Raw genomic sequence first — 15,678 nt, forward strand, 5'->3', positions numbered from 1 at the left:
TCAAGGTGAAAACCTCCCTGGGAGCTGGGAGGCTCACGTTTCATTTTACTTTGTTGTTTTGTGTTTTTTCTCTTTCCAGGACAGCTACTTCAGAGCCCAGATGAGCTCACCGACTCACCTGGGCAGGTAGGTGCAGGACCTGGGCAGTGCTATCATGGGAGCTCGTGGTGTTTGCAGGAAATGATGTCACTGCCGTGCGGAGGGCGGGCACATCGTTAAAGGAAGGACTTGTCTCCCACAGCCCGCTTGGCGTTCAGTCTGCCCATGGCACGTCCAGAAGCCCTGCACGGTGTGGTACAGTGTGTGGATGTCGACAGTCTTGCTGGAACCCACAGACCCATAAAACTGCAAGCAAGAACATTGAACAGGTGTTCATGTGGGTGGTTGGTGGAGGTTTATGACAGTAACTCTCCTGAGAGAGGGGTGTGAACACTATGTCTCAGAGAGCCTCTCCAAGGAGCAGCCTTTGAGATGGGTTTCTACTACTACTACCCCCAAATCCTGCATGGCCCAGTTTTTAATGATTAAAGCATTACACACACACACACACACACACGGAGACTGCATCTATTATAAGGTTGAATTTTCACAAATTCCACATACCTATCTAATCAATTTCTTGATCAGATTGCAGAATATTCCCAGAAACCCCGCAATGTCTCTTCCGGGTCACTGTCCACCCTCCCAAGGGTTGCCGCTGTGCTGACTTCTAACAGCCCAGATGAGTTGTGTGTCCCCTGTTCTAACCCCAGCAGCATCAGAGGCAGTAGACGGCAGCAGGTGAGAAATCGTGTGGTGGTTGATTAAAGTCCTTTTCAAGTATTAGTTCCCTTTACCCCGTTGTTCTCTCATGAGACAGGCAGGTGACAGGCAATGTTCCCCTCCATGAGGCACAGCTGACTTGCTTAGTCACAGAATCCTGCAATAAGTCAGCAGAAACCCAGCCTTTCATCCAGAGCCCCTGGCTGACTCTCAGCTTCCCTGACACCATCTGACCACGGGCATCTTGCCACCGGCTGTAGCTCTTTGCTGAGCCACCTGGGCCCTGCCGGGAGGGCTCCCAGGTTTGAAATGTCACGTAAGTGCCTGTGACAAGCTCCTGGCCCTGGTCCCCAAGAGGCCTCAGTGGGGACAAACTCAGAGCTTCAAAGATGCGCTCGGTTGTGGGAAATAGCCAAATACTGAGGCGTGTGCGGAAAGCGGTGGTCTGGTAGGCTCAAATCACTTCTGGAATTTCTCTTTTAGAAATTCATTTGAAGCCAGATGATAAGCCATAGTCCTCTCATAGTTCTCTGCAGATGTACCATCTTTACAAGGAACAATAAGCACGTGTGACGACCCATCATTTCTCACACACATGCCCACCAGAGCACAGAGCCCCAGCCAGTTGTCTTTAGGCGCACAGGACATAGCCACAAAATAGACTTCCCTAGTAATCGCAGTTGACTTTTTACTGAGCATCTTCTATGCACCAGGATATCATTCTCATTAATGACAGCCACCAAAGAGCCTTCTTCCCATGTATCCCTTTTTACAGAGGAGAAACTGAGCCTCAGATGGCAAGTGGCTTCACCAAGGTAACCAAGTCAGGAATAACAGAGCTGGGATTTGAATCAGGTCTGTCCGGAACCAAAGCCCGTGCTCCCCTGTCAGCCTTCGCAGGTCACTAGGAAGACCAGGAGGGAGGCAACCACTAAGACCAGCAACGGGTGGGCTCTTGGAGCCCCTTCTGAGGAGATGGCTGAAGCCACTGGTGTACGGTGTGAGCCAGTGGAGCAGAGGGGTGGGCTACGGTGGGACTCCCCCGTCCCTCACTCTCTTTCGAGAACTATATTAACATCAAGGAATGTGAGCCCTGATGGGAACTTGGAGGGCATGGAGCCCCGCCTTCTCTGGAGGAATGAGGAGAAGGATATGTAGAGAGGATCTATAACTGGCCCAGAGCCATTCAGAACAGGATGCGGGGTCTCGTAAATGCCAGGGGTCTGCTCCTTTCCTGTCTGCGGGTCTCCTTTCTGCCAGTGTCAGCTGACGCTAGGGCACGGGATGTCTTTCTCCTTTCTGTTCTGCCTTCTTGGCAACCAGCATGGCAGCTTTGATGTGGGGGGAGGACCCCTCGCTCGGGTGGTCACAGGGCAGCAGGTGACCCTACGGCAGAGTCAGGTGCCGGACTGTGGAGGGAGCCTCTCTCTCCCGTCACGCTTCCACTGGGCTGTGTTGACCTGAAGGAGACCCCAGACTTAGTGTGTTCCCTTGGCCTTTCCCTGAACCAGCACCTGCCTGCCATGATGTGGAGGGCACCTCCCCTCCCTGTGAGCATCGGGCAAACGTTTTCCCAGAGAAGGGACACCAGAGTCCCTGGTGGGAGGGAATCTCCTGTAGACTTTGGCCTCCAGGATGAAGTCATGGGCCTTGGAAGTGAATGCATTTTACAGATCCAATAAATTAGATACAACTCACCTATTGAGGTTCCGTCAGGTGTCCTGTAGCCCTGCCTTGCTCAATCCACTGGAGGAGGAAGCAGAAAGAGAAGCAAATCTGGGTTTAGGGAACTGCCTGAGGTCACTCAGCCAGATAGGGACAGAGTCCAGGTAAGGACCCACTACCCTGAGCCAGCAGGCTGCTGTGGGACGTGCTGGCCTCCCTACCTGATTCACATGGGTCTCTGAAGCCTTCTTGGTGGGCCAGCCCATATCACTGGAGGCCCTGAGTCGTCGCCAGGTACAGGCTCTGACCTCAAACAGTGATAACAGCCAACACTGTCTGACCACACTGAGCTATTTAACCCTCTCAGTTGCTCTAAAGCTGCTCAAAGCTACGACTCTCAAGCACAGACGATGGTCAAAGGTCCAAGGTCACATAGCCTTTAAAGAGCAGGGCAGGCTGCCAATACAGGGAGACACCCTGCTACCATGTCTGTATCCCCAGCATCCCCAGAAACAATCCAGGGCCCTTCACAAATCCAAGACGAGGTGCTCAGGTTTGAAATGCCTGGAGGCTGCTTCTGCCAGCCCTCCGTGCCCAGGGGTGTGGCCACGTGGGTCTGGGCAGATGCAGGCAGCCCTGGGGTGGGGTTTTGGCCCCCTTGGGGAGAGCTGCCTTCCAATAGGCCTCTGCAGAGTGGCCATGCGCTTCCCATTCCTCTCAATGTCAAACACAGACCTGGTACCTGCAGCACTCAACACTGTTTTTCTTTGTTTTTGTCCCTCTTCCAGCCTCTAAGGACCCTCTTCTCCCAGAAGCTCCCTGCACCCTCAGTGGGGCCTTCAGCTGGGAGTTCCTGAGGACCACACCATCACCTGTCCAATCCAAGCGTGGGCAGGTGCAGAGACCCGCCAGTGAGGGAGAGGCACTGGGCAGTGGTACTCCTCTTAGGGGCCCCTGGATCCACTCAGCAACTGAGTCTGGGTCAGCCACTTCACAGATTTGAAAAGTCTTCCAGGTGGAAGGAACCGGGAGGGCCTCCAGTCCAGGGAGGTGGACACGTGGCTTTGGCATGAGCTCCTCCTGTACCTGGAGGGTTGCCTCCATTTTGTTCTGGAACAACACAGAATAAGATCAACCCCAGTACCAGATTCTTACTATCCTCTTTCAGTTTAAACAGTCTTGGTGGCTTATCCTCAGCATGGGACCCAACACTTGACTGTCCAGTCATTCTCCTCTGTCGGACTCCAGCTCATCAACGTTCCTCCTGAAAGGTGTCCCAGGGCTATGGACAGGGTCCAGATGTGGACTGAGCAGCCAGAACTCATGCTGGGTGCTGTCGTTCCATGAATGTGACGGAAGACGGGGCTTTAGGTAGCCACGTGAGACCACTGACTCACACACTCCTCTTTCATTTCTCTCAGAATGAATTTCTCCACAGAAACATGCGAATGACAAGTTTCGCCTCCTGCTGGGTCCCAGGGACCGTGGGTGTGTGGTGAGTAACTCGGCAAAGCTGTGAGCTTCTGGGGAGAAAAGTACTAGCCAGACTTCAGTCTGTTATGATCTGGTTGGGGGAAACAGGGGCTTGAGAAAGGGCTGAGAGCATCAGACAACTTAGCCAGGTGATTATCTAGTGACTTCTTTCTATTGTACTGGAGTCAAACCTGACTCTGGGAGTAGGAGGCCCTGTGGGGGCGGGGAGGCTGTTCTGCTGTCTGGCAAGAAGCCTGCCCTGCAGGCAGCCCACCTCTTCTCTCTCCTCCCTAGGGATGAATCAGCAGGTGGGAAGTACTGATGCCCTGGGAAAGAAAAAATACAGCTGACCAGTGAGGCTGACGTCTCTCTGCTCAGCCAGAGCTGAATGGAGGTACTGTTCTTTCTGCTGGGGCAACTTCCAGTGCTGAACCATCATTTTAATCTGAATATAGCTCAGACCCTTCTACTGCATGTGCCCAAACGGGCAAAGTGGCTCTCCCTGAGAGTGGCAAAAATGTCCAGATTCCCCCAGCAAATGTTCCAGGCTGACAGGGAGCCATTTATAGCAAGAAGAGGGAAGAGGTAACTTCTTCTGTACTCACTGCTTTGGAAGGAACCGGGGCCCAGTCCTCCTTCCAGAAAGAGTTTCCACACTGTGAAACAGGGTGAGGGGGGCTATTTTCCCACGCCCCTCCTTCTGCTGGCCTTCTGAACACTGCACGTGTGCACTAGCCTGCCATGCGGCACTGAGTCAGCACCCTGGAGAGCTGCCCCACCCCCTTCCTGACCAGTGAGGTCAGCCCAGATGCCGGCCTGCCCCACCCCAGCACACAGCGAAGAGCAACGGCAGCCACTGGGCAAAGCTCCCAGGACCTGAGTTGCAGTGATGCTCACGAAGGCTGCGGAAAGCTCCAGAACCCAGGAAGAACAGGATTTCGAAGAGTGTGTTTGCTGACAAAATCTCACCGTGGGCACTTATATGGCTGTCGCGTTGTTCCTTGTGCGTTCCCAAATTGCTTCACAGACACTGAATTATAATCTTCCTAAAAGGCAGCCCTTGGCAAGACTTGAGTGAAGTGTCACTTCCTACATTCTTGTGGAGCCATTGTTCCAGAAGCCCTGATATTGCGTCACAGAGAGCTCCAGACTCAAAGGAATGGCCTAGGGTATAATTGAAGGTGCTTTTCTGTCTTAAGATCCAAATCAGACCATCTCCTCAGGGTCTTATAAAGGCTCTCCTCCTAACTGGGCACTGAGCTCAGAATAAGTTTTTTTGCATCAATTGCTCAGGAGAAATCACCTGTATTGCCTGATAAGGCTAAGAGAGGGGCCTGGCCCAGAGAAAACTCATCAGCCCCCTCATCAGGACCCCAGTCTCCGGCCTCTCTCCAGTCCACTAGTTCTCAACAGCAGGCTGAAAAATGGATCCCTGGGGAGTTAAAATGCAATTCTGGGCACCCCACCAGAAAGATTCTGAGCTGGTATAGGTCTAAAGTGGGAGCAGGAATCACCCACCAGCCCCAGTGATTCTGTTGCCCTCCACACTATGGGAGATGGTGTGCCACTGGCCTCTCAGACACCATCAAGGAGGTCACCACCTGCAGCAAACATCCTGCCCTCCTTGAATGACCCACTTGCCCACCTCCCCGTTGTCCTTAGCCACACAAGCAACCGGCCCCATGACCCCTGCCAGCTTCCCATTGGTTATCAGAAGGCAAGGGCATATGGGTGAATCCAGCCTCCCTCCTGGAAAATTGAAAGCAGTAGGGGAACACTTTTCCACTGGACTCACATGCCCTCTATTAGGAAGAACAAACAGAAGGTAGTCTCTGATACAGAAATGGCTCACATTTACCAGAGTCACCTGGAAGATGGACGCCTCTGTGTCTGACCTCCAGAATGGAGAGGACTTTTTTCTGCAGCAGTGGAGAGTGAACATTACTGGTGCCCTCAGGTTGCTGAGACTTAACCTCTGCTTGCTGTCACAAAGCTGGGGAGGGATGTTCCCGGCACCCTGGCATTTCATTTTCCCGGAGGAACTCCACTGCGAGTGAGGTCTTTTGTATGGAAACGTCAATGCCATGGTCCACCCATGGATGAGTTAAATAGGATTTTTTGTGTGAGTTGGCATAGAAACCTACCTACAGTGTGTGACATAGTTGCTCTGGGAAAGTGCATTCTCAACTCCTTGTCATCTACTTGGCAAGCAGGCTCGGGGAATATGACCGGCTTATGACTCAGCCCTTGTGTGTTTCCAGGGAGGTTGGGGGCAAACTCCAGGCCTGATTCTAAAGGCCTGGCATCAATGCATCAATAGGGACCTCAAGCAGATCCTCATTAAAGACCCACGCACCTTCGTGCCACAGGCTGACAGTGAGGTTTTACCTTGCTCCTGGTGGGCCCTGGGTCGAGGGCCCATGAAGAACTGGCCCGTGAGTGCTGCCCGTGGCTGTGACCTCACCTGCAGTGGTGTCCACCTGTCCTACCTACCAACCAGGAAGCCAAAACTTCATTGTAGAGCTATGTCCTGGAAGACAGAAAAGCCATTTTCTTCCACTACAGAAATGTTACTTTTGTCTTTCTGAGGTGATCCAGTGAGCCATAAGGCACTTTACTGGAAGATATTTGCAAATGGAGACCTCCCCCAGGGAAAAAAGCATGTTCTGGGTTATTTTCAAGCATGCCATAAATTCAGTCCAAGCTATGCGAGTTTCCTCCATAGACGCTGAGTAGAGGGACCCCTGCCAACCCACTGGCCTCCATTTTTGTGTGTGTTCACAGCCCAAATAATTTTAAGAAGTATTTAGTGAGTGGAGTCCCTGAGTGGCTCAGTGGGTAGAGTATCTGACTCTTGGTTTTGGCTCAGGTCATGATCTCAGGGTCATGATCTCAGGGTTGTGAAATCAAGTCCGGCATTGGGCGCCACGCTCAGCTAGCAGAGTCTGCTTGAGAGTCTTTCCCCCATGCTTCTCCCCTTGCTCGCTCTCTCTCTCTCTCTCCCTCAAATAAATAAAATCTTTTTTTTAAAGATTTTATTTATTTATTTGACAGAGAGAGATCACAAGTAGACAGAGAGGCAGGCAGTGAGAGAGATAGAGGGAAGCAGGCTCCCCACTGAGCAGAAAGCCCGATGCGGGACTCAATCCCAGGACCCTGAGATCATGACCCGAGCCGAAGGCAGCAGCTTAACCCACTGAGCCACCCAGGCTCCCCAAATAAATAAAATCTTAAAAAATAAAAATACTTAGTGAATAACCAGATGCACTGTCCCTTATTCTAATTTGGTTTGTATGTTTCATGCTTATATGCGTTTGAGGACACATACCAAAAAAAAAAAAACAAAAATCTCTTCATTTTTTTTTTTCACTGTGGGGGCAGGATTGGAACGTGAATCAAAGGTATGAGAATTGAGGCGTGCCTAGCTGTTCAGTCTGGTAGAGCATGCAGCTCTTGATCTTGAGTTCATGAGTTTAAGCCCCACACTGGACATAGAGCGTACTTTAAAAAAAATAAAAATAAAAAGTATATGAATTAAGACTAAAAGTTTAAGCATCAATAGAAAATTCTATGAAATTGCAAAATATCATCATTGCCAGATGGAAGGAGGTAGGATATTATGCCCCTAGAGGCAGAAGTTGGTGAATTTGTACACCTTGGAGAGCTGAATCAATAGTTCCACCCAACTATTCTGGGGCCTCCCACCATAATGCATAAAGAAGCAGTATTTTGAATGAACCTTTGGGAACAACTGTGACCCCTTTAAACTCAACATGTCTCTTCAGGGGAGCTGGAACACAGATTCCTTGTGAAAGCCATAAAATAAAAGGATAAAAAGAAAACTACTTGAGACCCACTGTGAAAATAGTCTTCTTTTTGGTTGATGTCAGTAACCCGATATAACAGGTTGAAGGTGTAGGAAGGGGTCCAATGGCCCAATCATCTTATAACAGGCAAAACCAGGCTCTCAGTGCCTGCAGGGCAGACAGCCACTCACAAGGACATCATCTACTCTTTTTTTTTTTTTTAAATATTTATTTATTTATTTGAGAGAGAGAGCGAGCGAGCGAGAGAGAGCGCGCAAGCAGGGGGAGGGGTTGAGGGAGAGGGAGAATTTCAGGCAGGTTCCATGCTGAGCACAGAGCCCCCATGCGGGGCTTGGGCTCACAAACCTGAGATCATGACTTGAGCCGAAAGCAGGAGTTGGGTGTTTAACCAACTGTGCAACCCAGGTGCCCCTCATTCACGCTTTTGTTGGTGCCTGACCCTGGGATTGTCTAAACTGCTTCAGATGATGTGCAAGGGTAGCCAGGACTGATTCTTGATAGGAAGCCCCGAGGTGTGAGGAGCATCTTCCAAACAATTCCCCTTTCTTCTCCTGGAAGCACCAGCACTGCATTTCAAATAAAATCACTCCTCCCTCCCTCTCTGCGCATTCCTGAGGCAGCCGAAGAAACGAGCTGTGATTTCCCAATACTGTCCCGAGCCAACATGCATGAGGACACATAGGAGCAGATCCAGACTTGCTGGTCCCGCAGAGATTACACAAAGCTTGGCCCCAAACATGGAATAATGCGAGCATGTACGAGGTGAACATTCCATCGATGGCTTGCCTGTCGGATGCATGCTTGCCTTCCCACAGGCCTGGCGCCAGGCCCGCTCTCTAGACCTTCAGTTCAACATGGGTCCCGGGCTACCAAGAAGACACGCACCAACAGCCCAGTTTGGCTCTTGTGCCTTCTGAGGACAAGACCACTGTATCTCAAACCTGCTGTCCCTCCTGCGTCTGGGCTTTTCTGTGTGCAGGAAATTATATATTCTTCCACCAGGACCGATCTCTTTCCCTCTCTCTCTCTCTCACACTCACACACACACACACACACACACACACGTACATCAACAGAGTAAGCTGAGGATAAAACAGAAACTCCCATAAACAGGAACTTTATTAAACTACATGTTACATAAAAGAACATATAAATGGACCTTTAAATACATTCAGTTCATCTTAAACAAATTTATATAGAAATTTATTTACATTTCTCCATTATATACTTAAATTATTTTTCAAAGCTTACTACCAATAAAAGGTAATAGAATGATCACCTGCTCATACAGATGCATACACATAGGGTCCACAGGGCTAAGTAAAACACCGCTTCTCAAGACACTCAGCTTATTAGATTCCAAAGCAACAGCAAGTTCTGAAGGTGCTTTCTTTTGAGTAGGCCTTTGACAGGAGGCCTCTGCTGTGCAGGTGCTGGGGGTCGGTTCCGAAAAGCTGGTCCTGGGGCAGATGGGTCCTTGGTTGTTTAAAATGACTCAAATCTTGAAGCTGGAGGGACCCTTAGAAACCACCACTGAGGCTATGCGCCCACTTCCGAAGACTGGGAAACAGAGGCTGAGGGAGGAGGAGTGATTGACCAAAGTCACATAGCATCAGCGACAGAGCACGGACAGGGTCCTATGTGGGGGTCCTGACCCCATTACTATCCACAAACTTCTATTTTTGTTGTTTAAGACTGATTTACTTTAGGAATGAAGAGAGGGGCAGAGAGGACGAGAGAATTGCAAGTGGACTGTGCTGAGCATGGAGGACAATGCAGGGCTCGTCCCACAACCCTGAGAACTCGACCTGAGCCAAAATCACGAGCCAGTTGCTTAACCAACTGAGCCACCCAGGTGCCCCACTACCCACCAACTTTTGATCTTTCATCCATTTCCACCCACCCACGGGCCCTATGTTTTGGACATTGTTGTCTGCATGGTTAAATACATGATTTCTCAGGCTTTTTGAGATGGTAAAAAACAGTGCAGGATTCCCATAACCATCTTTGCGGGGCCCAGGAAATAGCTACCTAAGGCCATTTTTATAAGAAGTTTTGTGGCCAAGTGCCTTACTTTTTAACCATGAAGTTTACCATTTCAATATAGCCGACGTAAGGAAGCTCAGAGTTTCCATTTATTTGGATGGAAGGCAACATTCTACAGCAGAAGATTATAACATCAAGCACATGGATTCCCTGAAATCCATCTACCACTGTTGGGTCTAAAATAACGTTTCACTAAAGTTTCAATAAGTGGCCAAAAGTGAAAAAAGGCAGGAAGCAACTTTAAATAACAAGAAAGTTTCAAGAATCCCCTCATTCCCTAATTAGTCTCAGAAGGAAGCTGTGAAATGGGCAGTGAGTAGAAACAGTACATATTTTCTTCTTTTGAATAAAGCCTTTTTTTTTTTTCCCAAGATTTTCCTGATTATATAAAATCAGAAAGGGGGGGTTGTTATGTTTTGGTCTGCGATTTGGTTTTTCTCGGGATTTAAAAACCACTTTACAGAAGGAGACATGTCAGCGTTAGGAAGTATCATCAGTGACATAGATACACAGCCTGTCCAGGCTCCACGTCGGGTTAGCAAGGGAAGGAAGGGTTGGCTGCGGGCAGAGAGAGGAGGGAGGGACAAGACTGGGACACAGAAGGGTTTATTCTTCCCTGTAACTAGAGTGAACCCAAGTCCTAGCAGCCTTCACTCAGTTTCAGAACAGATACACAAATGGGAAAACACAGAAGGGAAAGGTGTGCTCAGCTGAAGTGCCCCTGATGCCTCTCCATTAAGATATGGCCCTCCTAAGTTCGGGGAGATCCCGCATTCTGCCAGGGGCTGCTGTTCGTCTGCAGGGAAGGCACTGCCCTGGTGCCCGCCCTGAACACAGGGGAGCATCCGATTTCTATCCACCAGTCTCACTTCCCCTCCTGCTCGCACTCAAACCCTCACCCAGAGTCACACACGGAGAGGTGAGTGAGGCAGAGTGCCTTCAGGGAGACAGTGCCAATCACAGAACACCCAGGGCTTGCAGAGAAGTCCGGCTGCCAGCAATGGACAGGGTGTGGGCAGGTGGAAGGCACCCTGAGACCAGGAAACACAGGAAAATAAAAATGTCTTCTTGTTCAGGGTTTTGTCTCTTTTTCCTAGGAGGCATTTCGTTCTGCAAAAGGAACTAAACTACTTCATTTTTATAATATTTAAAAATAAGCTTGTCATATAAAAACTGGCCAGTTTTTGTTTGTTTGTTTGTTTGTTTGTTTTAACTCTGTAGGGAAGACTGTCAGCTTATACATCTTCATGGAGGGTAGGGGGTTCCTCCAGGGTGTGGGAGGGAGATGCCAGCCATGAAGAGTAGCGGGCAGCCGCCCAGACTTGGGACTTTACAGTAGACGTCAGCGCAGCTGGTGGCGGTCCACAGGCCTCCCGGACCTCACCTCTGGTGACATGAGCGTTAGCCGGCGGCACGCGTGGATCACTTTATGCGGAACAAGGACATGCGGTGCCGTCCCTTCCCAGGAGTAGTCCTCACGATCAGACTTCACTTCCGTAAGGGATCGAGCATTTTCCCTAACGTGGTCCGATCAGAGTTTCTCAGTCTGAGGGAGACCCTTTCCCCAGCCCCCCGGCCCTTCCCAGGGGCCTCTGTGTTGGCACTGGGAGCCCCAGCAGACTCTGGACACTTTTTAGGGGTCCGGGCGCTACTGGCCCGCTGCAGGGTGCTGCTGTCCTTGGGGGCAGCATCCTCAGGGCCACCCTTGGGCCTCAGCTGACGCTGGGAAACCGTCCGAGTGATGCCGGGGGCTTTGGCCACAGGAGAGGAATCTGCTCTCATGAACCGACAGGAGGAGGCAACTGTGTTTCGGGCAAAGCTCGGCACAGGGGGCGGGGCGCGGGGGACGCTGGGGGCTGGCGGGGCCTTGGGCTCCTCTTCAGGGATCCCTTCCTGGGAGTTGGAGCTGCAGGTCTTGTTTTCGTCGGGCTTCTGCCTGGGGACATTCCTGAGGGGCTTGGCGCTGGGCTTCTTGAGAGAGCCCTTCTGCTGCAGGGGGGGGTCCTTCCCCGACCTAGCGCTGCCGGAGCCGCCGCTCACCCTCGCCAGCCTCGGCTCCTCCGACCCCGCCGCTGCCCCCGCCGAGGACCGCTTGGGCGACACATCTGAGGTCCCCCGCACGGAACTCCGGCGCGACCACGGCGCGTCTGCGCTGCTGGGGGTCTCCCGAGGGGGCCGCTTCCAGCCCACCGAGCCGCGGCTCGACCTGGAGATGGGCACGACTTTGCGCATGCTCTCACTCTCAGAGGCGGTCAAGGTCCTCACCGGCTTGGGTGCCGCCCCCTGGGGTCCCTGGCTCCGCCGGACACTGGCGGGCTTCGAGGTCCCCGGAGATGCCTCTTTGACGGAGCTTCTCTTCGGTGCTGTCACATCCTTCCCTTTGGCGGGTCTGTCCTTGGGAAGGCTGTCCTTGCAGGAGGGCTGGCTCTTCCCAGAGACTGGAGCCAAAGCCTCCCCGAGGGGGCTGGAAGTGGGGTGAGAGGAGACCTGGCTGCCCGTCTCCCCAGCGCCAGAGGACAAGGAGCCATCCGCCCCGGGCACCTCCCCCGGCTCCGAGCAGTCCAGGGTCAGTGAGCAGTCGGTGGCATCGGAGATGTAGAACAGAGGCCCAGGGTCTTTGCTGTCAGGGTCACTGCTGCCCACAGATACTACAGCCTTGCTGCTAGGATCCTCAGGGGCAGTCCCGTCCCCTTCCAAGGCTGGGCTGAGACCACCCAGGACACCGGTGTCCACAGGCATCAGGCCATCGTGGCTGGCACGGAGGGACTGCACACTCCCATCCCCCAGAGACGCCAGCTCCACGGGACTGAGGTCATTCAGGGTCAATTGGGGCACCTCCTCTGGGCTCTTGGATCCCTGAAGGTCGAACTGAGCCAGCCCTGTCACCAGCTCGTGCTCCTTAATCCCCAGAGCCAATGGGGAGAGTGGAGGGGACCGGGCCGGGACGAGGCCCACCGGCTCACTATTCCTCTTTCGGAGGATGCCCACCCCACTGCGCCGAACTCGGGGGATAGGGGGTTTGGGGTCCTCAGGCCTGGGGGCCAGGAGCTGCTGGCTCTGCCAAGATGATGGTGGCTCTGGGGTCCCCCGCTGGCCCTCTGAGGCCTGTGGTGTCTGTGCTCCGCTGGGGTCCTGGGCTCTCCGGTCTCGGGGCTCCAACCAGGCCATCGTGGGCCGGGCCTGCCGGGTGCTGCTCCGGGGCAAACTGTTGAATTTGCTGGGCTCCTCGGGGCTGTCGGTGGAACACTCCAGGAAGGTCAGCAGCTCCCGGTCTGCAAACGTGCCCAGGGAAAGGCGGGAGCGACGTGTGTTGGGAGGTCGGTAGGAGGGGCTGACGGGCCTGGGCTGCAGGAAGGGGGACAGGTCTTCCACGCCCTTCTTAGTCAGCTGTTCCACGTCATTCTCACTGCTGCTCCGGCAGAACCCCCCAAGCTCCCCAGTGGCCCAGGAGCGACGCTTCTGCTCCAGCTCCTTCAGCCGCTGCAGCCTCCTCAGCTCCTGCACTGCCCGGTCCTGGTTGTCCTGAGGCAGGGGTAGAGAGAAGCCCCAAAATTCATTAGACCCGTGGGACCTGAGTGCAATTCCACAGTTGCCTGCCTTAAGACCTCAAGAAACAGGTATGGGGGACAGCCTGGGTCCCAAACTTCCCCAAGACAATGGCGTGTTTGCAAGAAGGTGGGTGTGGAGAGGGCTAGCTCTCCCAAGGCTGCCTGGAGAGGACCCCACCAACATAAGGTTCTCATTGGATCCGTGGACCCAACTTACAGCTTTCTGGTCAAGGCACTGTCCCTTAAGTGTGGGCTGTGATTCCACACATGCCTGCCACCTCAACTCCGAGGGAACCCAGCTTGGCTTCTAAGTAGGGCAAGATAACAAAGACTTCCAGGAAAAGGCTATTTAGTCAAGGGCAGAGAGAGAGAGAAAAAAAAAAAAGGAGCCTGAGACCATATCTCCCTGTTGCTTCTGTGTTGAATACAGCTACACATGCACACACATGTGCAGCACATTCTACTTAATGGCTTGGATGTGTAAGTATATACCCAAGATATGAAGAGACACCAGTCAAATCTCTGCTCTCTGAACGCTCCCTGGTAAGGAAACCCCAGAGATGCCAGGATGGCTCTGTCCCTCATGCCCCACCCCGCTCCCACAATCAGACAGGAGGATTTGCTTTACAAATCCTTCCACCACCCTTCGCCCTGCTCCAAGTACCCAGCCCTCCCCCGACAGAGCCAAACCAGAACAAACACACATACTAAAGCACACTTTACCACCTGGTTGTGCACTCTAACTACATTTGTAGGGCACCTGGGTGGCTCAGTTGGTTAAGCGTCTGCCTTTGGCTCAGGTCATGATCCCAGGGTCCTGGGATCGAGCCCCGCATCGGGCTCCTTGCTCCGCTCAGGGGGAGTTGGCTTCTCCCTCCGCCTCTGCCCCTCCATCACTCGTGCATATGTGTGATCTCTTTCTCAAATAAAATATCTTTAGAAAACTTATTAATATATTTGTGTCACCTAAATGTGTGGATCCCACAACCCCAATAGCACTTTTTACTTGAAAATCAGTTTCCTCAAATGGTGGATTTCCTGTTACTGATAGCACTTTTTACTCGAAAATCAGTTTCCTCAAATGGTGGATTTCCCTTCCAAGTTTCTGTGAAGCTCTGGCTGGGGATGCACGGCCCCTCCTTCTTCTCTGGCTTGGCCTTTCCAGTGTCCCAGGTCCCCCAGGTCCTCTCCTCCAAGGCTGCCCGGAGTGGGAGTGGGAGTGGGGCCAGCTCCTGGAGCTCAGGACAGCTGGACCCAAAGAATCACGCAGGTGGCCTCTTGGGCCTGCCGAATTCTGACAGGGAGTGAGAGCCTCAGAAAGAGCCAATTTGGCCTCTGCCTCCCACAACCATCTCCCACTGCTGAGCTCACTGCTTGGACAAGGGAGAGGAAACGTGGCTGCAGGCTTAGCCTCCTTCACTTAACTGCAGAGAGAAAAGAGGGCTTGAGAACTCAAACTCAGCTGTGGGCAAGCCTGCTTTTAAATACAGAAAAAGGAATAAGGCACAAGTATTTAGCTCCTCCTCACCACCTGAAGTGAAGGGATCTTGTTTTGTTTTTAACTGACAGATGAAAAGTTGTACTTGAAAAGCCAAGCAACCCAGAGTTCTCTGGCTCCTACAATGAACTCAGAGACTCCTGGAACTGGAGGTTAAAGGGCAAGAAATGCCGCTGTGTCCCTGTCAGCGGGAGACTCCTAACTACTGGAGAACTTCGAAGCCAGCTCTGGCTGAGGACACAGCATGGTCCCCGTGGTGCCAGCCGCCTGGCAATGGCCGTGGTGCTTGAAACAGGTCAGAGAGGGCCTTCCCATCCTCCCACTGCAACACAGGTCTCCGTGAAAGAGGAAATTCTTTCCTGGGAGCGGTGGGGGTGATGAGGAAGACGTTCAGGGCCTTCAAAGAGATTTGTTAGTATTAGGGCTGCCATCATAAATAAACGTTACTAACACAATGCTTTCAGGGCATGAAAGCCAGTGCTGGTTCGAGCAGTACAGCTGCCGAGGAGGCCAGACGAATCCCAACCGAGACCCTGGCGGTGCGGCCTGCACCAGCCTTCCCTGAAACCGTGGAAGTGCCGAACCGTCTTTCTGCCAAGGGCAGAGGGCTGGGTCTGGAAGAGGAAAACTGAAACTCCACACCACTCAGAAAACACGGGAGATGCCATCAGCCATACCTGAACCGCTTTGTTGAATTTGACACAAAAGTCTCTAAATATCTGAAGGCACTCGTCCAGTTTCATGGTTTCTTTGTCTTCGCAGAAAAAATCAATAAGGGTGTGGGCCTCGTCCTGGAGCTCCTGCTGCCAGCGCTCCAGTTCTGTCAGCTTTTCCACAGCAAACTGCGGGAAAACACAAG

General features: G+C 52.4%; 1 protein-coding gene across 2 annotated transcripts in view; it reads right to left on the reverse strand.

Annotated features, from left to right (window-relative positions):
• Window positions 1-9,829: 9,829 nt before the first annotated feature.
• Window positions 9,830-15,678, reverse strand: part of FHDC1 (FH2 domain containing 1) — a 39,915-nt gene continuing 34,066 nt past the window's right edge. For both annotated transcript variants that reach the window (XM_044224857.1, XM_044224858.1), the window contains exons 11-12: window positions 15,497-15,661; window positions 9,830-13,295 (exon numbers count right to left, since the gene is read on the reverse strand). In XM_044224857.1, the coding sequence (XP_044080792.1) occupies window positions 11,262-13,295; window positions 15,497-15,661 (2,199 nt within the window). In that variant the 3' untranslated portion in view covers window positions 9,830-11,261. The remainder of the gene's footprint in view (window positions 13,296-15,496; window positions 15,662-15,678) is intronic.

The sequence above is a fragment of the Neovison vison genome, chromosome 11, assembly GCF_020171115.1.
Source record: "Neovison vison isolate M4711 chromosome 11, ASM_NN_V1, whole genome shotgun sequence".
Lineage (NCBI taxonomy): Eukaryota > Metazoa > Chordata > Mammalia > Carnivora > Mustelidae > Neogale > Neogale vison.